The sequence below is a fragment of the Venturia canescens genome, chromosome 2, assembly GCF_019457755.1.
Source record: "Venturia canescens isolate UGA chromosome 2, ASM1945775v1, whole genome shotgun sequence".
NCBI lineage: Eukaryota > Metazoa > Arthropoda > Insecta > Hymenoptera > Ichneumonidae > Venturia > Venturia canescens.
Window position 1 is genome coordinate 7,745,383 of NC_057422.1, and position 23,554 is coordinate 7,768,936.

Sequence of the window (23,554 nt, forward strand, 5' to 3'; positions counted from 1 at the left end):
CGAACCTCGTCTACGGAATCTTTTTCATACACGCTCCGCGGGCATCGTAAGACCGAGACTTTTGGTTTACATTCCGGAATTATGCAGATATATTCAGCGCGAGAGTCGCCGCAGGAGCAGAGAACGACCCAAGAATGTGGTTATTGGATATTCTCGCTTATTTATTTTTTCTCTCCTCGATCGAAATTGAATTCTTTGCCGATGTGGAGCAGCGCGCGACTTCGATTTTATTTAAAATACCAGAAGGATCCGGAAGAGAGTTCTATATGTGATGCTCGAGAGCACAACGATCCACGGATTCCTCAGGCTTTTCCTGCCCTCTTTTCACTCTCGCTTTCTCTCTTTCCAACAGCGATTCTCGCACCCATTCTTTCTCCACTGACTTCTGGTCACAGATTGAAAAGCCTCCGGAGCGGATATCGAGAAGCGGATTTTTTTGAGAGCTGCCACGAGCCAGTGACAAAAATTTGAGCGATTTCGAATCGACGAACGACGAAAGTCGTTCAACTTCGAAACTACCGATTTATGGATATTTCACTGACGAGAGAAAAAAAAACGAATAAACGATACTCTCCGAGGCCCTGAAAGTTAACGACGCGTGCGAATTTTATTTGGCCTCGTCTCACGTTCCGTCAAATTTTATCCGTCACATCGCCCGTATCGAAAGTTTTTTTGCTTATTATTTATTCACATTGTTGTGCTAACTAGTACGCCCGAGGGGATTTGCGGTGTAACAGGAAGGAGAAACGACGGAAGAATCTGACGACGGAATACAAGAGTCGATCTCAGCCCTCTTTTCCGTATTCCAAATATATACAGACATGGAATAACCGGCGAGAAGAGTATAACGTCGCTGTGCCGCCGCCTCCACGGCGCGGAGCCATCCGAGCGTAATTCTCGCCTCATTACGTTCACCCTGACTATAATATTTTCACGAAAATCCCTCTTCCATGTCCATTATGTAAACATGGCTTTTTAAAAACTCCGAATAACCGGAAACACCGGGAAGGAAGGAAAAAAGCAGACTGAAGAGCATAGGGAGTGACTTATTGTCGTTTCCGTGTTATTTCTGCGAGACTCTTCTTTTGGGATAACAACGCGGAAGCACATTTTTCAAGATCGATAATAAAGTTGCTCGAAATACTGTTTTATCTTTCAACGCGAAGGACAATCGAATGTTTCCAAATCGTTGTCATCACCGAGCAAAAAAGAATTGACTCCCCCATAGAGGAGCACGATTCACCGATCCACGATTATACTCGTGAACCAAAAAACCGAACCAAGTTTTCGTATAACTTGATAAATTTCACGCGCCATCCAACCGGGAATTACACTCGGAACAAGACGTTAATGAATAACCGGCCGCGGAAGGTCATGATGAAATAAAGACTCGATTAAAACGCATTATACCAGCAGCACCAACTCTCGTTTCGGAGGGTGCTCACAAAGGGGCTAAGAGCCTCGTCCAAAGCCTGCTCCGCTCCCGTCGAAGGTGCCGCACGCTTGAGGATCCACCCGCGAGGAGCTTTTTTCGACGCTAAGGTTGCTGCGAGGGTCAAAGTGTAAATCTGGCAGAGGCCTCTCCTCTTAATGGAGTGCCACCGTGAGAGAGTGTACACAAGTGCTCCTCCCCCCTCCCGCAAACTTTAGTGCGAGAGGATAGTCTTTAATGCCTTTATAAAATTCCTCCTCGTAACTCCCGACGTCGTGTTTCCCGAGGAAGTAACAGGGCGTAAGCAACACTCCGTGCACAGGATCTTTCGTGTGAAATCGGACGATTTTCAAGCTCTGGAGCTCCATTTCTGGATTCGGTGAACTTCCTCGCGAGTATATTCACAAGAAATTCATTTTAGAATCGAAAAAATACTTTTCGCGAGGATTTTTGTTTTCGCTGCTCGCGCGAGCTCTCCATGAGCAAATGCTGGATGGCATCAAAACGAATTAAACTATAAAATTGTCCCTGACAGTGATTCCTCTTCTCGCTGAATTAAAACGCTCAGTCAGTTTCGATCTGTCATTCGATATGCCTTCGATTTAACAGTTTTGGTCGAGCGTCTACTGTCACATTCCAGCAGCTTTCGTTCAGCTGATTAATAATTACCGATCGAACGACTGTTGTTACGTAAGTTCGAATAAAATTTCCCATGTTGGCTCAAAGTGAGGTAAATCTATGTGGTCCCTTCCTCCAGCTCCATTGCACTTTGCTTTCTCTTTCTCTTTCGCCGTAGCTTTGCCTGACGGGCAAATATTCACTCTGCTGAAACTTCAGTTCCGAATTCTGCTGATCCCTTCGGGCTTCATTTCTTTCTCCTGCTTTCTCTCTCTCTCTCGTTCCGGTACCCCTCCCTTGGCTCATTATCAGGCTGGCGGCCGACAACGTGTACGCTTCGAATTAAAATTAATAGGTATGAAAGGGTGGAAGGTGGGTTTCGTATTCACGAGCTGTAGAATCTGAGCTTTGGGGAATACGCCCACACACGGGAGAGCAGGAGCCCTCGGCGTGCGCGCCGTAAAAACCTAAATTATCTCCCGATTTGAGGGAAAGCTCGAACGAGAACAAATCTGAAGTGGAATGAAGCGGAATTTACGTCTGCGTTCGCAGAGATATTAGTAGAAATGACGAACCGTGAAAACGGCAAAGAGGAAACGCGATTCTCTGAAAAATATTTTATTTACAAAAATCATGTATTTAATCCTCAGAATATTCTTTGTTCAACGAGGAGAAAATTTAACAGGCGAAATTAAACCGCTCGTCTCGTCCAAGCTCGTCGTAAAAAATCCATTATTTTTTTATCGCGTTCGAAGCCGTGATGATGTTTCACAGTGAACGAAACTCGAAAGCCCCACGGGAATATGGGGAAAATAGTAAAATCAGAAAGAAAAACGAAGACTCCTCTTATCAATTCAAAGTCTCGAGTATGGATTTAAATATATGAAAATTCTAGATGGCAAACTGCAGGGAAAAGGGATGGATTTAAAGAGAATTCATCATGCACCAGGCGGAAGGGAAAAACAAACAGAGCGAAAAGTGAGAACACGTCGAGATGAGGGTGTGAGGAGCATGTCGGACCATTATCCCTGATAGGATCTTATTGATTCTTATTATGCGTCGAGGCGTGCCAGAATAATCTTTCCCCTGCCACGAGATCCCACCCTAGTCTCGTTATTGATACTATTTCCAACGAATCTATACGCATATTTATGGATAAATTTTGCGTCCCGATGTACTGAGTGGAAAGAAAACGGATTTGGTCCTCGGGCATCTCAATTCGAGTTTCCTCCTCGAAAAACTTTTTTCAAGTGCAAGAAAAAGGTTTTTCAAATTTTTCGAAATTTTCAGATAACACAATAATGAGGAATCGCAATGACTCATTGAGGACAATCCCGATTGCGAGGGGATTTGAGAGACCGAAATTACGATCGAAAGGCGATCGAATATTACGATCGCGATGATTAAAATCATATGATGATAATCGTATTAATTGAAAAGAGATAACTCACCCTAAGATTCTCAAGCTGCGAACGCACCGACTCGGCACGGCTGGCAATGTCTGGACTCGCAACTGGAAACGAACCCATGTACTGCAACAGGCAAGAAAAAAAACGTCGAAAACCCTAATTAATTTTACCGTCGGAAATGAATATCTTTCTTTTTTCTCTTGGCTTCTTTTCAAACAGCAATTTTTATGGGGTCATTTATATTCTCGCATGATCCACGAGCTTTCCAATCGTGTGGATTAAAAATCAAATAAAAGTTAAACAAAAAATATCCCGTGAGTCTTTACGGACTCATTGGAACGAGGATTTATGGACTCGACGGATATAATTCCTCGATCGATCTTTTTCAAAGCTCGACCAAATTTGGGAAGGGCTTGCTGAGGTACAACAAACCGAGAACATGATCAACGTCAGGGACTCTTGTCCATTAATCGACCATTTCCTGGGTGGTCGTTAAACTTGCGACTACGAAAAATTCTTCGGTTCGTTATATATTCCGAGTACATCGAGAATTCTCGTACTGGCACATGGGACATTCCAATGTAAAATATTCCGAAAGGAAAGAAAATTCCCAAGCGAAAAATTTGATCCGTGATTCGTTCGTTTTGTTCAAAAATTTTTTATAAAATTATCAGCGAAAAAGAAAAAAAAACCCAAAAAAATGTAGAGCTCAAGGTGGAGTGAGAAATTCAATAAAAACAGAGTTGTTTCAATAGTTTCTTCCAAAATCCGAGTGCCACGATCGCGACGAATCGCGCGCGCCTCGATTTATCCTTCTTAACATTCTTTTCATCGATCTGCTGCTTCAACTTGATATACGTCGAAATGATTTTCCTGCTACCGCAATGACGGCGAATCGACAACGAAAAAAGTGTTTATTTTGTTGTTTTTTTTCAAGCCTCGGAAGCTTATTGAATTACGAATAAATACAAACAGAATCAATAAAAATAGAATGGAATTTCATCGGCATGCTGGGTTCATCCGGTCTCAACTGCATACACGAACTATTTGACGACACATACCGAGTTCCGCGATTCGGAATGTATCGAGTTTCAACGTTCTCGGTACTTCGTGTCATTCAATCAACATTGATTCACAGCGAAAGAAATTCCCTCACGATATTAAATTCCTCGTGCATATAAAGTTGATTATTCCCGCGAATATGAAGTTGATTATTCCCCCAAAAGCATTGTCGATTTCTAACGTTTGTTAAATTTCATACTCTCGCTGCTGCGTCCAATAATCTTTTCTCGTCATTGAGATACGAATTCCAGAGTCGTTTTTTTCCATCGCAGGAGCAAATTACAAATAACCGATAAATTTTCTATTCTTTCTTGACAAATATTCCGGAGGGAGCAGAAGGTCCTCCTGGAACATCGGCGCATCGATATCTTTTCTTCGACTGTCGCTATACATGCGCCTCTTATTTCTCTACAGCTGTGCAGAGGCTGGCGATTGAATAAATGCTCGATTGGGTTCAGTGCCGAGTGCGCAATTAATTCTTGTCTTCCTCCTCCTCGAGGGGCTTCCATCCTCCAGCTGCGTATATCTCTGTATAATGACGAAGAGAGAGCCCTAATAATGATCGTTTTCACTATCGGCAATTATCGACTGGAATGTTACCAGACCGAGAAATTTATATACTTCGCCGGGTTTTATAACCTAACGCCGTTATAATGATCCGCATTTATAATTTTCCTTCGCTTATGCGCTACCACCGACGATTTCACGTTTTCCAAATGTAATGTTCTCCTCCCCGGATATGCCAAATAATCCTCTACGCATTACGCTGCACGAGGAGGATTCGAGCGCGAGCGAAAATTTCACGTTGTACCGACACGATCGTTTATACCAAACGTCTCATTTTCCGTATGAGAACTCACGCATTTCACCATGTTTCAATCTAATCTCAAAAAAATTTACCAAGATCGACCAGCACGTGACTGCGATCCAGAGAGAACACTCCCCGGTCGCGCGGCACGTCGACAAAATTTATTTCCAAACCGCGATTGGAAAATGTTGAAGTCACGAAAATCGATTGAACTCGATTCGTTAAGCACCTTAACAATACGAAAATTTCGAAAAAAAGCGTGTTCAACGCTTTTGTTAAATTTTGTGAAATCGATCGATCGGAGGAGTTGAAAAAATGAGCGAAGATCGTTCCATTTGATGGGACTAGTTTATACCTATAACTATAAACACGCACGTTGTATCGAAATTCTATAAATAATTCAAGAGAGCATAGTATTCGTGGGGTTACGTGTATCGCGTAACAAAACTGGTTACGCGGGTTACGTGAGTACACCGGGGTTATTTAATTATAATAAATTTCAACGATATATACAGTCTCCTTCTGCTTCCTCACGGCAGCATCGGCATCGTCGTAGATATAGAAATATGGATGTTGGTGGTGTGAGCTCCTGATGTGTACACATTCTTAGGAGAGGATTGAAGAGCTTTGTACCGCTGTATAGACGTATCTGAGCATCTGAACCCATAACGATGTATATTAAAGCGGAGCTCCTCTGCTGTTGGGCTCTTGGCCATTTTCATGGCAACTATGGCGAGAATATGAGACTGGAGGGTTTCCACCCATCGTTGGCTTATTGATGCAACTTATCGAATTTCAACCTCGTTATATTGAACTTTGCATGTGCTCGCAGTATCAAAATCTGCGATACGGAACAATGCGAGGAGAGAAAAAAAACGGGAAAATTGAATGACAGGGAATTTTCAGGGATTTCCTGCAAGCAGTATTTCCAAATTCCCTGAAAGAGAAAAGGCTTCGAACTTTGGGTGATGTGGACGCGGATGATTAGCCACTATTACGGAGAGGGCAAGGGAGGAAAATGATGCGGATCTTTTGTATTCGCGACATCGATCTTCGGCTCAAAGTACAATGGCGCACGTCTCTATTCGAGATAAGGACGGCCGAGAGTCTCAAGGTTTTCGTTCCATGAGCGAGGAGTTACAGTTTCGGGTATCGATGAACCTGTCAAAGTCTGCAGAGCTTTTCAAGCGAATGAGAATTCATGAATGTGGAAGATTCACGGAATTCGAGTATCACGGAGAACGAGAAAGCGATATTAGCCGTCGAAGATTCCTGATGAGTTCTTCCGCGGAGTCTCCAAATTCATATTTTCATGCCCAAAGTCATTCGGTTAGCCAAAGAAATCGTTTTCAACCTTTTTTTCTCATCGAAGATAGTTTTACGTTGAAATCGAAAGCCCCATACGGAGTATATCGACGGAAAGCATCCGCATCTCGTCTACCGAGGCGGACAATAAAGGCAGCAGCAGCAGCCTAGCCCTATGACAAGAATTTCATTTCCCTTTCTCGCTTCGGCTCCCTGGCTTGTCCTCTCGTAGCTGTTCTCGATGCTCCAATGCTTTTCCTTCCATCTCTCTTTCGCTGTCTCTCAATCTTTCTCCCTCGCTTCCTCCATTTATTCCCCTCTCTCTCTCTCTCTCTACTCACACACACGGTTTTCTCTATTCTTACTGATTGTGAGATGTTGAGAGTTTCCTGCTCCGGAGCGAACCGAACGAACCTATTTTCCTACTCCGATAGTCAATTTGGCACGATAGATTTCTCCATGCTTTGGAGCACAGACGAAGGGAGTTCCTTGCACACAATGTTGGACGATCTAAAAATTCACATCGTCTCATTGCTCAAACGATTGCCAATTCGAAACTAATTCATCTGCACGCGAGACAGTCCAAATCGGTTGCACAAACATCCAGGACGATGCAGGAAGATGCTCATTTTAAATCGTTATTTTATTTACTTGCAATTGTAATCTTTCGTGCCTTTTGACCGACGCGATCACAACGACGACGCTCTTCTGGACGCCTTTATCAATATTCTTGTTTGCCGCAAGAACGCCTCCGTTTTTCGAGAAGTTTTCAAACCATTTGAACTGCGAGAACGTGCGTGTACACTTGGCAAAACGCCGAGTGATTATACGGACGATAAAAATGACGTCCATTTGGCTTGAGACTTAACTAGAGATGAATATCGTCGTAAAAAATGAGGGGGGAAGCGTGATAACGAGGGAAAACTAAGCCATAAATAATCCTAACGCAATTATGTTTTGTGAGACAAGAAACGATAATTCAATTGTATTTCAAGACTATCGAAGAACAATGAGTCAATAAAGAATATTAGATGGCACGCATTCAATGATTTACACACAAGTTCGATAGCATCCAAGATAAATAATTGACCCCATCTACGAGAGAAGAATCCTACAGATAATCGTTTGCTTTCTTTTCAACGCTGATATCGAGCATTAATCATTCCAGAGGAAACTTATCGTTGACACTAAAACATCCTACGATCGTCGAAAACAATGGACAGAAATTTTTAATCATGAAAGCTACGAATAAATATGCGATTTTATCATTACTACGCAATTATCTTTCTCCGCATCAAATATGCAAATGAAAGGAAATGAAATTCGAACGAAAGAACTTGGCGAAGCGAACTTGCTGCACAGGACTCCGGCTGCTTGCGTCTAATTTTCCAAAAATTACTGTCTAAAAAGAGTCCCGGTGCTGGTCAATCTCTAATGGAATATTTCCCCACGGCACACCTATTCATCCTTACTTTTCGGGGCCTCCGTATACCTGGAGTATTACAACGGAGTCTCCAAGATCCTTTTCAATAGCATGTCGATCGACAATTATCTCACGAAAATTGTAAAGCCTTTCCATACACAATAAGAAAGAAAGCGCCTAATCCTGCAAGAACACTGTCGGTATATTCTCGAGACGTAAAACCTTTCGAATAATGGCAAACATTTCATCAACAAAGACCCTTGGACAACAGTCTATACCTGTCGCAATGGCGATATCACAGACAGTCGGATGAAAAATTTATTCGAATGGAACGCGAGGAGGAAAAAGATATTTTCGAAAATCATTGATTTTGTTGCAAGGTTTTACAAAAACGATGGATTTTCATATTGTTTTTTCCAATTTCGTGTGATTTTTTTATTAATAAAAAGTGATACTTTCTATTCGTAATTTTCGAAAATATAAAAATTCTTGAATATAATTCTCACTAAATCAAACACGCACTTTGGATACTCGAGAAATGCATTAAATATTGTTGGTCGTGCCAGAAACAAGTTTCTCTCTCTCTCTCACTCTCTCATCTCGCTGTTCGCATTCGCAGTCAGAATATAAAAGGCTATAAACTATAAATCAAACAACGAGGATAATAAGAAACGCGCGTTACGCTGACGCCCCACCTCGTCGCACCATCCAAGTATTTCCCGTTACGATGCCAAGTCAAGTTTAATTAATTGAGTTCCCGACAGCCCCGCGAGGATTTATTTTATGTACTATTAAATAATATAGGAAAGCTTGGCACCGATCGAATATTTTTATAACTTTCGTCCAGTGTGACAATGTTCGACAGTCGTAGTTTCGAATATCGCAGTACCGATTTGAATCTTTGAATAAAAAAATTTTATGAAACCATTAAAAAACCGATGAAAAAATTCAATCAAATGAGCCGGAGTGAGGGAACAAGAAAAAGTGGCTAAAAGTGATAAATATTTCGAACTCTATTTTTCAGTGGCATCATTCGGAGCTTCATACGCGATGGTAAAGAAAAACAAGTTTTCTTGCCTCATTTGTTTCTCTGCATTGGTGAGCATCGGCCTAATGATCATGAAGGTATATGCAATTTGCATTTAGCCAGCACACAGAGAAGAACACGTTAAATAATGAGTAGAGAGCGTGAAGCGAGCGCAGGCGAAAAGGCAAGAGACAGGGAGAGGGTGGGGGAGCGTACGGTTGTTATAAGAAGAAATGTTGAAAAAGGCGGTGAGGGTCTCTGAACTGGAGATTTAATCGATCGTTATATTTCTCAATCCCACTCTCGCAACGTGTCCTCGTATCGACAGCTAAGAATGAGAACGGCGAAACTCGCGTCGTTTATTAACAGCGAGGACTGGTGGCTTCCGCCCTTCGACACCTCCCCACGCTAAATATCAGGCATAATCGAGCTGAAGTATAACGACGAGAGCGCTTATCCGCAGTTCTTTGCACCTTCAAAGGATACCACTGAGTGGATTTAATGCACCTCGTCTTAACGGACGTACACGTACGCGCGAGTATTGCTTTGCCAGCGCGCGGGATCGCGGCGACACCGCGCGCACATACGACCAATCTTTTAACGCACGTCTCATTGCGAGTGCCGACTCTATACACTCGCGCGCAGAGTGCCGAGCGAAGCCTCCGAGTAAGATCCCTCGGTGTCGATATAATCGGCTTATGCGGAAAAACAAAAACACACTCTTTCGACGAGAGCCTTCGAGGTTCGCGAAATGAGAGACGATTTTTTATTCTTCGTTGCAAAATAGCAAGAAAAATGATGAAATAATGGAAATTTAATTGTCGACGATTCTTCGTGAAGAAATCGATCAATCTTTTTCAATAAATCAATTAATCGGAGGGCAATTAATCGTTTTCCCACTTTCAATTTAACTTTTATTGGCAACTGTTAGCCGATATGAGTCAATTTTTCGTACGCATTTGCGCCTTATTCATCATTTGGTCATCGTCATCCATGAGATTTTGCGGATTTTGCGCCGGAAGAATCTTAAGGATGTTGCCAGAACGAAGAAAAGGAAACCTTTTTCACTACTTTGGCGCTGGGGTCGGTGGTAATCGTATTTCGTTTCAGATAAAACTTGTTTGGAACGACGCAAAGGTCCAAGCGCATTTCCATGTTGCTCGTGTCTCGTGCGAGCGAAATTTACTTCTACGTCGATGTATATGTGTTCACGCATATACGTATATATTTGCCGAGCGTTGCGTCCCTTATGTACGAAACGAGTGTCGTAAACTTTAAACTCTGGTTTACATGCTTGGAAATTGCAGTTTTCCGGAACATGGACGTCCGAGGAACACGCGAAAGGAACGATCCGAGTCTCGTGCATATACCATTTCAACGAATAAAAAGTTCCGAGGACTACGACGAATTTATTTGAGCATAAGTATACGGGATTGAATCGAATGAAATTTTCGTCAAACGTAATCATTTTCGAATGAAATTTTTATTGAGCCAGTAGACTCGAGATAAAAGTCCATTTTATTCATGTTTTTTTCTATTTTTTCTATTTTTTTTTTTTTTTTTTTGTAATTTTCGACCAATTCAATTTGAAATGCAATGAAATTGCACAGAGACAAAGAAAAGGTTGGAAAACATAGAGAAGCACCGACCTGAACGCCGTTAAAAATCTTCAGGCTATTAGCCTCTGGCATCGTGTCGAAGCACTTGAAGTTTAATCCGTATTGTTCTCGGGCCGTGGGTCGTTGTTTTTCCTTCTCGATGATGATGAAATGACTCTTGTCCCGTATCGATCGAGATAGAACGTCGAAAACTTGTGATTTCACATTGTTTACGTAACCGAGGACTGTTTCATGGGAACCTGAGTCAACCGGAACAACATTATTCTCCATCAATCGTGTCACTTTGGATAAAACATTTCAATGACGCGTTGCACTCTCGTTCGACGAAGAAACAGCATTTCTAAGAAGGATTTAACGGCGGTTAGATTTTTTTCAGGGCAAAGATCGAAATTATAAAGTTACTTTTATCGGACGAATTGATTAGTTTGGAGAACGATTAGCGAGCATCGAAAACCAACGAATATTCATTAATCGACTTTCGTTTCACGGGCTCTCCCTGATCATTCGCCAAATTGCTCAATTTACCGAAGCCGCGTCCGGGGCCTTAATCGTTTGAAAAATAAGCGACGACTACGCTCCGGCGAATAATTACACTTTCACAACGTCCCCGCGTGCGTCTTCCTCCCTCAAACTCTACCGACGCACTGAGAGCTGCACTTTCGACAGCCCCAACTGTCAACATAGCGATCTCAGCTCCCGAGAATACGAGAAATCGGAATGAGCACCCGCCAACTTGTCATTCGAAGGTCGATCTTCGATTTTTCCTCGCTCTCCTCTCGCCGCATCCCTCCGTACATTAATTGAGCTACTATCCAACAAAATAATATGAGAAATATATTCCCGACCGAAGATTATACTCAATGGAATAATACTCGACGCCCCGCCGTTTCTCCTCGCAATAGATTTGCCTTCATGTTTGAGCGAAATTCCCACACATTTGTAGAACCAGCTCCCCTCCGCGACGCTGCGTCTTCGCACGCGCGTGTGGATAAAAGTAGCGATGCACCTGCAGACAGCACGTTTGCATCGTGAGTGCGCGAGGCACTCACGTCGATCGAAGGCTCCTCTCGTAATAACTCGCGCTTGTGCGACCTCTCTACACCTCGTCGTACGTACGAGTGCCACGCGCTCTTCGAGCAGCACTCACGGTGTGCGCTCACACAGCCCTGGATTAAGGCAGGCTGTCTATGTGTGCGAAACACACACGCACAGAGCGCTCAGGTATAGAAAGGAGCTGAGGAGAAGCGATGGGATAGCTTAGTCACGCCGGTAAGCCCCTAGTTGTGGCGTGTTACCTCAACACACGGTGTATCGGGGCGAAAACGGAGTGGTCAGGGAGCGTGCCGGACCCGTCGAACACTCATCGAAATAAGTAGTTATGGCTGGAGCGAGATCAGACAGCTGAGAAAAAAACGTTGCTGGATGCTAAACGATCGGAGCGCCCCGTTATGCGAGTCTAAATATTGTTTCTCGATGCTCGATCAGGCCTGATGACCGTTATTCATGCGCGGAGGTTCGAACTGCTCAGTGATTTTTCGTTTCGACCAGCGATCCGATAGAGACAAGCTGGTTTCTGCTTGGACGGAGCTTACGAACGCTGCGCGACTTTAGTGTGAATGGAGCAGACTGTGAGAAAGGGAATTTCGCAGTAATGGAAAATGGGAACGACCCCGAATGTTCGGAAATTAAAGAAAAAACCAGGATACCATTGGCCGGATTTTGGAGGAAATTCGATTTTGGTTTTATGCCAAATTGCATTTTGCTCTGTCACCGCGTTCCAATTCGTCGGCGGTTTCTATCGCTCAAACTGTCACTTTTATCTTTTAATCCTTTCCTTGCCTTCATTTTTCAATATTTCGAGCAAAATTTGTCGAAATTCTGGTACGAATACCGGAAAATATTGAGCATAAACGAGGAAAGAGACGATCGATGCATGTCATTTGATACTAAATACACGAATTGTAAGGGCTGGAAGAAAAAAATTGGCAATACCCGGAGGCCAGGCCAGAGGCTAATGGCTTTATTAGCTTTAGTTTATTTCATCGGTGAACGATGTTATGAGCGAGACGAGCGAGACTAGGAAACCCGTGCTCCAGCGCTCTAATGTCCAGTAAATCGGATCGTACGCGGTATAACAGAATTGTAGTACGTGTTTGCAGCAACGTTCGTGTCGGAGCTGCGTTCCGTTTCTGTCACTCATTGAATTATGCCGGTACAAGGATATATAGCTAGTAATCATCGACACCTGGGGCTCACGAGAGTAGCGTTATTGACCGAACCTGACGACTGAATGGCTTGTAGAGATTGTAATCAAAATTTAACCTGCTCCATGTAGCAAAAATAAAATTCTCGTACACTTGATTAATATTTATTCAGAATGTCCGAGGGTATTTGTAATGCAAAAACAGGCGTTATGACACCGCGCAAACAAATCCTGCACGTTATGTTCAACGAATAACGAATTGACGAAAAAAAATCTCAAAATAGGTTTTCCATTCGTGAATAGAGAGCGAGCAGCGATATTTCAAGTGAAATTTTCTGCAATGTTTGTAGAATTGCAGTGAAAAAATATGAGGCTTTTTTACCATTTTCACGAGTTCGCAATACTTTTTAGTCTGAGCGACAAGCTCCCCGATGCATTATCGAACTTTTATGATTGGACTCGGTGGTCGTTGGAAAAGTTGAAAAACGTATTCGAAGATTGACACAACGTATTTGAAAGTGACAGGTGCAAGGAAAGATTGAATGGATTCCAGCACACGTCGGCTGAGACTACCTCGAAATGAATTGCGTTATTCAACGTTGGTTTAATCCGGAGAAATCAGGAGAAATTATGCCAGTCAAGAGAGTCAATGAGTAGTGAAACCGTGATGAACGAAAGTGCATGAAAACGTGCTTAGTTTTCTCTCTACACGTGCGCAGCAGCTCTCGGCAAACGACGACGTCATACAGGTGCATAATTGCTGGCAATAATTGCGCTGTTACAGCACAACCCGAGAGCTCAGCTCTCTCGCCACGACACCGCGAAAGACTCATCAATTACCTTTCACTTTGACCTTACGAGATAGAAGAGGGTTTATCTCTGCACCACGAAATCGATACGACTGGCAAACAGGGAAAACTTTTTTGTCAGTAAATCATTTCGAAAATAAAAGCTTTGCTGCTTCTTCTTTGAATGTGTTCAATAAACGTTCGCTTTTCTTGAAAAATTTCGATCCAAATGCCCGTTAGTAGGGAGGCGAACATTCGAAAGGAATGGAGATGAAAAAAAGTTAAAAAAAAAAAAAAAATGAACTTGAAGCCCATTCGAGCGGCAGAATTTTCAATGAGCCGAGCTCGAAACCTTTTCCATTGCGCTCAGCACGATTGATTCTCATTAATTATGTAATTGAAAGAAGCGAAAATAAACTCGAAAAAATACCGCGTGCGATCGTTTTTTTCTCCTCTCGTTTCATCGAGTTACAATTGGAAATGAATTTCTTCAAGCTTGTGTATATGAAATATCGTGTTACGCGAAATCGTAATGCAATCGATCGAATATCTCGAATGCCCTTTTCTCCCATCGTCGTCGTCGTCGTCGTCATCGTACGTTCGACGATTCCCAGCACTGGCTGCACTCCTCATATACGCTATCGATCCAACGATCTCGGCATCAAAAGCTGCTTTGTACGTGCACAATACACACGTATAAATAATATGATCACAGAAGGCATACGCATCGATGCATCGACAACGAAATTGATGCACGATCTACCACGCTCCTCTCGATCACGATCGAGTCACGGGCAACGAGTTTTCAGCAACAACCTTTCACTTTTACGGCGTTAGCGTATATACTTTTTAAATATGCATCAGGAGGCTCCGCACTGGCAGGGGACCGAGAGAGAGAGAGAGAGAGAAAGAGGAGCGCGTAATTCGATCGAGCAAAGATGCGAGTTAGCGTATAATGAAAAATCAATAAAATTAAATATGTAACAAGCTCTCAGGAGCGCTCGGTGACTTCGGGCTCGAGGCTTTGAGAAGACCGTCTCGCCTGCATTTTTGCATGATTCAGGCTTTTTTGTCGTGCATTCCTCGCGCAATGTTAACATTTATTTTCCACAGTATCGTAAAACTCATGGCGAAAAAAGTGAAGAACTGAGAGTCCCGGGATCATCAGGGATCTTGCGAAATGCAAACTTTTCACCGCAACGACTCCGCGTACCCCGAACATGTTGAGTCTGGGAGAGTCGTTCGCGAAACAAGTGCATTCGAATACCAGGATAAAATGCACATGTAATGCGGTTTAAGGTGCACAGACCCGACCGCAGAGTCCTTGACGACATTTACCATTTTTATTTGACGTTTCTTATTCCCCCACATATGCCCGCGAGGATTGATTTAATCGCGTTTTATATATTTCGCGAAATCTTCTAAACGATGCGAAATACACGAGAAAGCGATCGCGGCTCCGCGTGAAAAAATCATATTCCGAAGGTATCGGGCTACGAGCTCATGGCGACAGGTTTTTTTAGACACACCTTTCACTTTTTTTACGACGAAATATTCGGCGAGATATTTTTATTGAGATGTCACGAATGCGGCTTATTATGAGCAGCTTGTTCGTGGATTACTCACTCGTTATAATTGACGAGGCGTGACGAACGAGCTAACGAGTTAATTAGTTAACTACATTATAACGACGAGGCAGCCAATGTGGGAGCGAGAGAGAAAGAGTGAGATATCTCCGTCCCGAGAAATTGTAGATAAGAGTGACCGAGAGAAGCTTGTCTCGGATTTTGCCTCGTATCTGAATCTCTGCTCGAGTTTCTCCACAGTATGTGCGGCTCGAGATATGCACGTGAGATGTACAGGGCGCTTCATCAAACATTTTCATCTTTTCCACCTTTTATCGTTCGCCGAAGAATTCGAAGTTGAAAATTTCTTTTCTGACGAATCAAATATACCGAGCAAAACACTTTTCGAGCAGATTTCAAGCTTCGTTAAAGGCTTCCAAGTCCCAACAAAGCCGAAATCAAACAAAATTCAATGAGAACACAAATCAGAATCGAAATACCACGGTTTTTCACTCGGACCTCAATAACGTTTCGGCAAAAAAAAAATTCCCGACATTTTTACACGAAAAAAGTTTGAATCTTGAAAACTCTGACGTCGAACTCATCAGGCTTTCGAGTACGTTTGTTTTTCAAAGTAATTAGAACACTTTGTGTTTTTCCAACTGCGATATTCAAGACCCATCTTCTATGACAAAAACTGAATCGCATTTCCGAGTCCGGAGGAAAAATCAGTCACAGAATGTCGAGGAATTTCAATAATAAACGAGCTTTATTCACGCCCCCGTGAACAACTGAGAAAAAAAGAGGGTCGAAGGGGTTTCAATTCGTTATCAAACTCCCCATACACGAGTACGCACAACGAGCCTGCAGCCTTCCTGCTCTGTAAATCACACGTGATGCTCTACCCAGGAGGATCTGAGATACGGAGATGATGAAGATGCCACAGTCATTGAGTCGAAACTTCTTAGCGGACGGGATAAAATGAATTCTCAGCCCTCTTTCGTACACTTTGACTCTTCTTCGTGTTCGATAAAATGAGAAAACGTTCATGAGCAGACGAAGCTGATGAACGAATCAAACGAATCGTTGACTTCAATAAATTTGTTGAAAACCTTAAGCAGATTGCTGGACTCTCAGCAATGAAATTTCCTAATGAAAGAACCGGATCGTTTAGAACTATCGACTCGGTATTCGGAGTAACCGACACATCCGCTCTAATCCGTATGCACCGATGGATATTTCACTGTCTAATGAACCGCGGAACTTGCCGCCACACCATTCTTCGACACCTTTCACTTTTAGCTACACATTGAACGACCTCCCAATATTACGCGTACCGAACCGATTGTAAGGAGAATTTAAAAAGTGCATACTCCGAGGCAGCGGGTGATAATAAATTCGTTTGTTCAGCTATCGACGGCTGGCGATCAGAGTTCTGCATTCCGAAGGTGCATTGTTGCACACGGATTGAGAATAAAATCTGACTTCGGAGGACGAGAAGTCCGTGATATTTTATCGACTTCTAATTTGGTGGAACGAGAGGTCAGAAAAATCATGAGCTAAAGAAAAAAAAATTTGGTCGGAACGATTTTCGGCGCACTTTGTAACGAACTTAAGATTCTTCTGACCGCAGCTACCTTTCACATACTCCTTATCCATTTCGGTCACGAGCACACTTCAAAACATTTCGTAATGAGCATCGAAGGCGCGCACAGGTGTATTTGAGTATAAATATCGTTGAACTGTAGCGAGCGACTGCAGAAAAGGCTCGGCGAATAACTCGAAAGACAAAACAAACGACACTCGACAAACGGACGGTATTTTCCGCACTTTCGCGATCGATTCGTGCGAATGAGACTTTTGAAGATTCGGAGAAAATCTCCTGGCAACTGGCGCCGGGTCGAAGACCGTTTTTTGAGACCTCCGACAGCGAATCGACTTTGGTGTCTCGCGTGCTCAAAAAATCTCGTAGCACGCGCCGGAGGATGCAGGAGCCTCGAGACTGCGAGGTATCGAGCTTGAAAAGGATTCACAGAGACAGAGGGAGACGACGAGATTGCGGGAGAAATGTATCGGGGAATAAGGTGCGTACGTAATAAGCCACTGCGAGGTGATCCTGCGGATCTCTTGGCTTACTGGCTACTCTCCTGCTGCTGCTTGCTAGCTCGCTACCTGTCCGGGTAAAGCCGGTGTGGGGCCTCACAGAATTGAAGGAGGGAGTCAGAAGGCCCATTGGGACTCGGGGAGTACGCGAGAGCAGCGCTCCCGGCGTTGCAATTCTGCTGCGGGGGTGGGGATCGATCCGCGTGTTATTCTCATGCATATGATCGTTTCTCTCATTCTCTCTCGTTTCTTTCCTTTCGTCTCTGTCTCTGCACACTTTTCTCCTTCTTACTGCACTCCAAAAGTACTAAATAGTGCACCCTCCTCTTCCTCCCGCGTTTCTCCATGACAAGGTCGCTCTCCTCCGAGTGTTCTCCAGCGCGCTCTTGCCGTTCAAGGACAATGAAGGCGTACACACGTAGGATTAAAACGTTTCGAAATAATAAAAAGTCGATGAAACGATCGTGTATTGGATTCGTTGGAAATGCGGGTTCCCGGGTTAAACTTTCCATCTCGTAGAGGTCAGAAGCAGGAAATACTATTAGCGAGCTTATCCTTTTCCACGGATGTTATTCGAGTTGTATATTCTCCGAGCACGCGATTTGCAGTAACGAAATTCAGTAGCGCGCTGCTGTGTACATCCTTAATCGCGGATTATCGTTTAAATATCAGATAAATCCCAGGAGTTGATTCACAGCTAGAAATAAGGCGGTTTACAATTTCAAGTGTGCTCGGCCCAGCCGGTGTATCGCGTGACTGATCCTTTCCGACTCATTTTCGAGAGTAAACAAGCCTTAAACGATCCAAGAGGAAAAAAACGAGAGGGGCGAGGATAAAAGTTAAGAGGGCAGCCCTGTAATGCCGAAAATCAATCGGAATATCGATGGTTAATGGGGGTCGCGTGGAATGTTGAGCACACCACTTATTTGGGAGAGCATACAGTTTACATATTCATATGTAAAAAGAGTATATAAAGAGGAGGGAGCAGCGCGTATATCGAGAGACAGCGAAGGTGCTATTAGCGTTTCTCTCTCTCTCTCTCTTTCGGTGTGGCGCTCGGGCTCATGCTTTTTCTTGATGTTGCACGAGTAATGATCGACGTCCATTAGCTCGCACGCGAAAGCTTGGAGAGGAAGAGTGAATAAAAGGCAAAATGGGACAAAGTGAGTGCGAGAAATATGGGAGCGAGGAGGAGGAGAGCGGCGAGCGAAACGAGGAAAAAACGAGGCTGCGAATATCCGAGAGTGAAAGAGGGCGACGAAGTTACGAAAAATAGAACGAAGGAAAAGGAAAAACGAGCAGGTGAATCGGCGAAAGAAATGAATTTATGTGTGTACAATAAACCTGTGTATATTTGTAAGAGAGGTGTGAGGAGGAGAGAAAAGAAGGCGCGATGACGCACGTGCGAAGCCGGAGGCTCGTGAGCTTTGAAAATCCTGAATTTACATATGCAAATATATCGAAGCGTTTAAGCATGATAGCCGAGGGTTTTCAACTGGAGCCAATCCATCTCCCCCCCTCTTTTCCGCTCTTTCCCTCCCGCGTGCTTCTAATTTTGCGTCTTCGTCTATAAGCATCCAGTGCAAATGTGCCGCGATAATGAAACAGCTAAAGTGTCTCAACGACACGCGTGCGTGCGTATAGCGACGAAAAAATGAGTGACGCGAATGCAACGAGGAGGTGAGGAGCGAGAGAAAAAGTGAGATGCGACGTCGGAATCCGCGTGTGGGATTATCACGTCACTCCTCTCAGGCTTTCGATGCCGCGGAGGAGTTAACCGGACGAGACGAAACGAGCGCGATATCATACGAGATTATACAGACGCATATTTGGCTTTGTCAAAGTCTGGACGAGGAACTCCATTGGAGCCGAGGAAAAGACAAAAGTTTCAGTTGTTTGCATACGAATCATAAAAAGAGGCTGTTTCTTTTTAAAAAATGCCTCGATCGTCGTGGCAACGATTCCGAAAACCCGGCGACATCGATCATCGAAAAGAGCCTTCGAATGATGAAGCCACGTGACATTTACACGAACAACAAAAGATTCGAGCGTTAGATCGAATTTATCGTCAACGACTCGTCGCACACCATCGCACCGCGCGCGTCCCGTTAACTGCGTATAAATTCTTACGAAAACATTCCAACGCGAAGGCCCCGCCGCACACACGCACACAGCAGTTGGACGTGGGTGTCATCCTCGTAATTAGCGCACCGCGAGAAAGGGATATTTTAACAACGAGATAACGAAAGAGAATAAATGAAAATCCAAATAAAAAGTGAGAGCGAAATGGGAGTTTATTAGACGTACCACACACGATTGGCCAAAGTATGCGAAATAAATTGTCCCCCTGGTAATATCCACCGCACGTATATACACACGCGTCCCCAGTAGTGCTCGCTCGACCCATCTCAGAAAATTATTTTCTTCGATCTTTGCCCGAGCTCTTCGTTACATCTTTAATTCACTCCTTTAGTACGTACTTTCTTATGTTGTATACCGTATACATATGCATATTTTTGTATGGGCCATTTCGAGGCTGTTTCAACCTTTCCCCAAATCACTCTTTTCCCAATTTATTTCTACCTCGTCGCACAGAAACTGCAAGCATTTGCAACTCGAACTCCTTGCAATGAGCCGACGATGGAAGCAAACCCAAACACAAAAGTCCTCTCGAATGAATTCGTTATGAATCTTGTTGCACGAGCAATCCAAAGATCTCGATAAAATCATCCTCCGTGGACAAAAGCATGTGCAAAATAGTAGCAAAACGCTTTTTTGGGCTGCGAGAATCAAGCCGAGAGATTCGATGAAATTGCATGAACTTCGGCGCCCCTTTGACGAAGCGAATCGTCATTTACTTTTTTTTTTTTTTTTTTTTTTTTTTTTTTTTTTTTTTTTACTCTAGAACAGCCCATACACGTGTTCAGTGTGCGCAGCGAGTGCATAAGACAAGAAAGTACTTACGTGTGTATATAAATACACGTGTGTGGGTAATATACTCTGAGAATATCTGCCGCTGGGCCCGTTACGAACTCAGCATGAGAGCGCGAAGGGAACGTTTAGGTTATTCATGTTGCACGTTTGCATGTTAGATTGCCGCCGCTGGTTAGTTATACTCGGCGGTTGGAGCCCGCGCGAGCCTCCGGTGCAAGAAATTAATCGCCGAAGGTGGGGAAGCTCTCTTACGTTGGAAAGTGTGTGTATAACTCTCGTTGCTCGGTTTATAGGACAACTAACGCAAAGAGAAGATCGGCGAATGATCGTTTCTTAACAGAGAGCCTCGCTCATCTTTAAACGCTCCGAGCTTCTCACAAGCTTTTGACGCGGATGACGAGTCAATATTGTAGACCAGCTGGAAAAACGTGCCTCTGCGTTCGCTGAGCGCAATCATCGGAGGGAATCAAATGATTTCATTTTTGTATCGATTCTCATATTTTTGTATTCGGTGAGAGCTTCTAAAAGTCCTTGATTATTTGACGAATCGCGACGTAATCGCGATTACGTCGGGAGCGTGGGTTGATGGAAAATATTTGAAAATAACTTGCATCGAGCCGATTCAGCTTTGAATCGATAAAGCGAAGTTGGCTAAATATGGTAATATCACCGTTGGTTAAATAATTGTATAGGAAGCGTGCAAAATCTTCCGTTAGATCATGCAGTCATGTGCGGCGATTTTCCAGAAATAATATGAGCGAGACGAAGCCCACAAGGGATCGCTGAGACTCGAATACTGCCGTTGAAAAAATGCGAGTATATATCGAGTTCCTCGTGCCCGCACATGGTAGCGAATAACGAATTTTATTATAATTAAGGCGAGTGAATATCAATAGGAAACTCGATACTTCGAGGTCGCATAAATTCGCATGAGGAATTGTCGCCTTTCGATTCATCGAGAAAGAACGTTTCGGCTGGTCTTGCACAACAATTATTATATATGTATTTTCTGGGCGAAGAGGAAAAAAAGATCGCTAGCATCGCTTCGTGGTCCAGCAGCGATACCGCGGACACGAATTTCGAGAACAAAGTTGTCGAACGCTCGTTATAATTTACCTGGGAATAGTGCAAAAAATGAGTCGATTAATGAGATAAAATAATAGTTACGAACGATACAGAAAAAATGAAGTTCGTTGCCAGATCGCGGCTCGTCTGGCGCGTCGCAACGAGCTTCTCCTCGAGCAGACAAGATACTAAATTCCGTCTCGAGGACTCTTCCGATGCTCCCGAGAGAGGAAGAAAGAGAGAGCGCGGGGTCTCTGAATTTTCGAAAAATCGTAAACTCGACGAACGAATTACCTCCGCCGATGTGGCGCGCTCGGACTCTCCGGCTCATAAACCTACGTGTTTTATTTATCTCTCTCAACATTATAGACCCGATGCTTTTTTTACACGGGTCCAGTCAATGGCCCAAAGTTTGTCAGATAGTTGGCCAAATTATTCGTGCAGATAGAAATAGCTGGCTGATAACATCATCGGCATTCGAATGTCACTATTACGGATTCTTCGTTCACAATTCGTTATTCCACAAGGGAGAGTCGCGGAACTTACGATATCACGGCTTTTTCGAACGCCTGTGAGGAGGGGGGAGTGATAATAAATTGGCGTTCCTACCTTAGCCGTAATGTACCTCGTTGACCGAGCGGGTTCTGCTGCCATAATAGGTAGACATCACTTCCCGTACTTCCTTTCGTACAGACCGATGTATGCACAAAGGTAAACGCCTGCACTTTTGTGTTCGCTTATCACTCTCCTCGTATCCCCTTAAAAGCACTTTCTGGTCTCGGTTTCATCGGCGACAAGCTCGTCACTCGTTGCTCTCCCCTCGGGCGTCGAGCACCATCGAATCTTGATGAAGAAAACACATTCGAAATGAGTTAATGCAAAGGACGATAAAATATTATTGCTTTTGCTTAATATATTAACAAGCGATCATTCTTTCGGCGAGGTAACTTGATCTTCGTCGCATTCTACTTCTTTTTTCTAAATGTACAAGGTCCCCGAACACCAGGAAAGGCATTCAACCAGTCATTCGAAAAGAATGCTCAACGGAGAACGCACAGCAAACGTCCAGACGGCCTTCGCGTGACGTACGCGCAGCGAGGTGCGCGTAATCCTGTGCTCTTGGGGGTCTCGCTATCCTCCGCCTCTTCTCGGAGGATCCGAGTTTCGAGAGGCACTAAGTGAGAAGACCCGCGGCATCACGCAACGCACACGCACACACACACACACGCGCGCGCGCGCGCGCGTACAACACCACCGAGATTTCTACCGTTAGAAAATAATCCACGTGACACGTAAGGGTCAAGTCATTTATTATCGTCGTATATTACGAGCGATTATTATGGAAGCCCCTGTCGAGATTACGATCCTCTCTGTGCGGACACCATCAGTGTTGTCCCTCACGAGATCCTCGTAACTGCACTCGTAGCATAATCCTCCTATCACCGAACCAATAATTATTTCCTGCTCAATCCTCAAAGCTTCGATCATAACTCATTGTTTTCCTTGTTTGGATCGTGGAAAGAATCGTCTCTTTTATAGCTGCAAATTAAAATCCCCGAGACGCCAGCAACAAGCTTTATTCTTAAGGGAAAGAATTTTTTTGTACTCATAACGATGAGCGCGCAGATTGATATTTTTCACTCAACACCGCAGCCACTTTGAACAACCACGACGAACGACTATGAATTCGTATACAGGCTACTCGGAGAATCTGGATCCCGATCGATGATCACAGCGTACGATCACTCATAATTTCCAATGTGAATTCTCCCCAGACAAAATATGACTCCCAAGACGATCGAGACTCCCCGGCCGCTCGTTGACGAATCCTCGTCCAAGTCGTTCCCGCTTGACGAGCCCGAGGATAACGCGTGCTCCACTGTACCCTGGCGCAGCTAGCCAGTGGGAGACCGGAGAGGACGACGGGGCTGGCACACGTGTTTGGAAGACGTGCTCTCAAAGATGATCGAAGAATTGACTAAGGAAGCCGGTGCGACGTCGTCGGAGCCGGGGATTCGAACTGGCTCCCTCGGAGCATTTTAGCGAGCGACGAAGAGTCGCGAATCGACGCTATTTTATTTTTTCCCTCTTTTTTCCCAGCGTATTCGGTGAGAGGTTTCAACGAGCGCTGACGATCTGTGCGGGCAGAGGATGCCGGTCGGGCACCTGGGCGACACTGGCCTGATCCTCACC

General features: G+C 44.0%; 1 protein-coding gene across 4 annotated transcripts in view; it reads right to left on the minus strand.

Moving 5' to 3' along the window:
* The window catches only part of LOC122406417 (tensin-4-like), a 224,882-nt gene that overhangs the window by 168,731 nt on the left and 32,597 nt on the right, over positions 1–23,554 (minus strand). Inside the window, exons 2-3 of one of the 4 annotated variants that reach the window (XM_043411857.1) lie at positions 21,971–22,204; positions 3,502–3,582 (exon numbers count right to left, since the gene is read on the minus strand). In XM_043411857.1, the coding sequence (XP_043267792.1) occupies positions 3,502–3,582; positions 21,971–22,015 (126 nt within the window). In that variant the 5' untranslated portion in view covers positions 22,016–22,204. Of the gene's footprint in view, positions 1–3,501; positions 3,583–10,733; positions 11,012–21,970; positions 22,205–23,554 lie in introns of those variants that run through there. The other 3 variants (XM_043411855.1, XM_043411856.1, XM_043411858.1) reach the window with 3 other exon arrangements.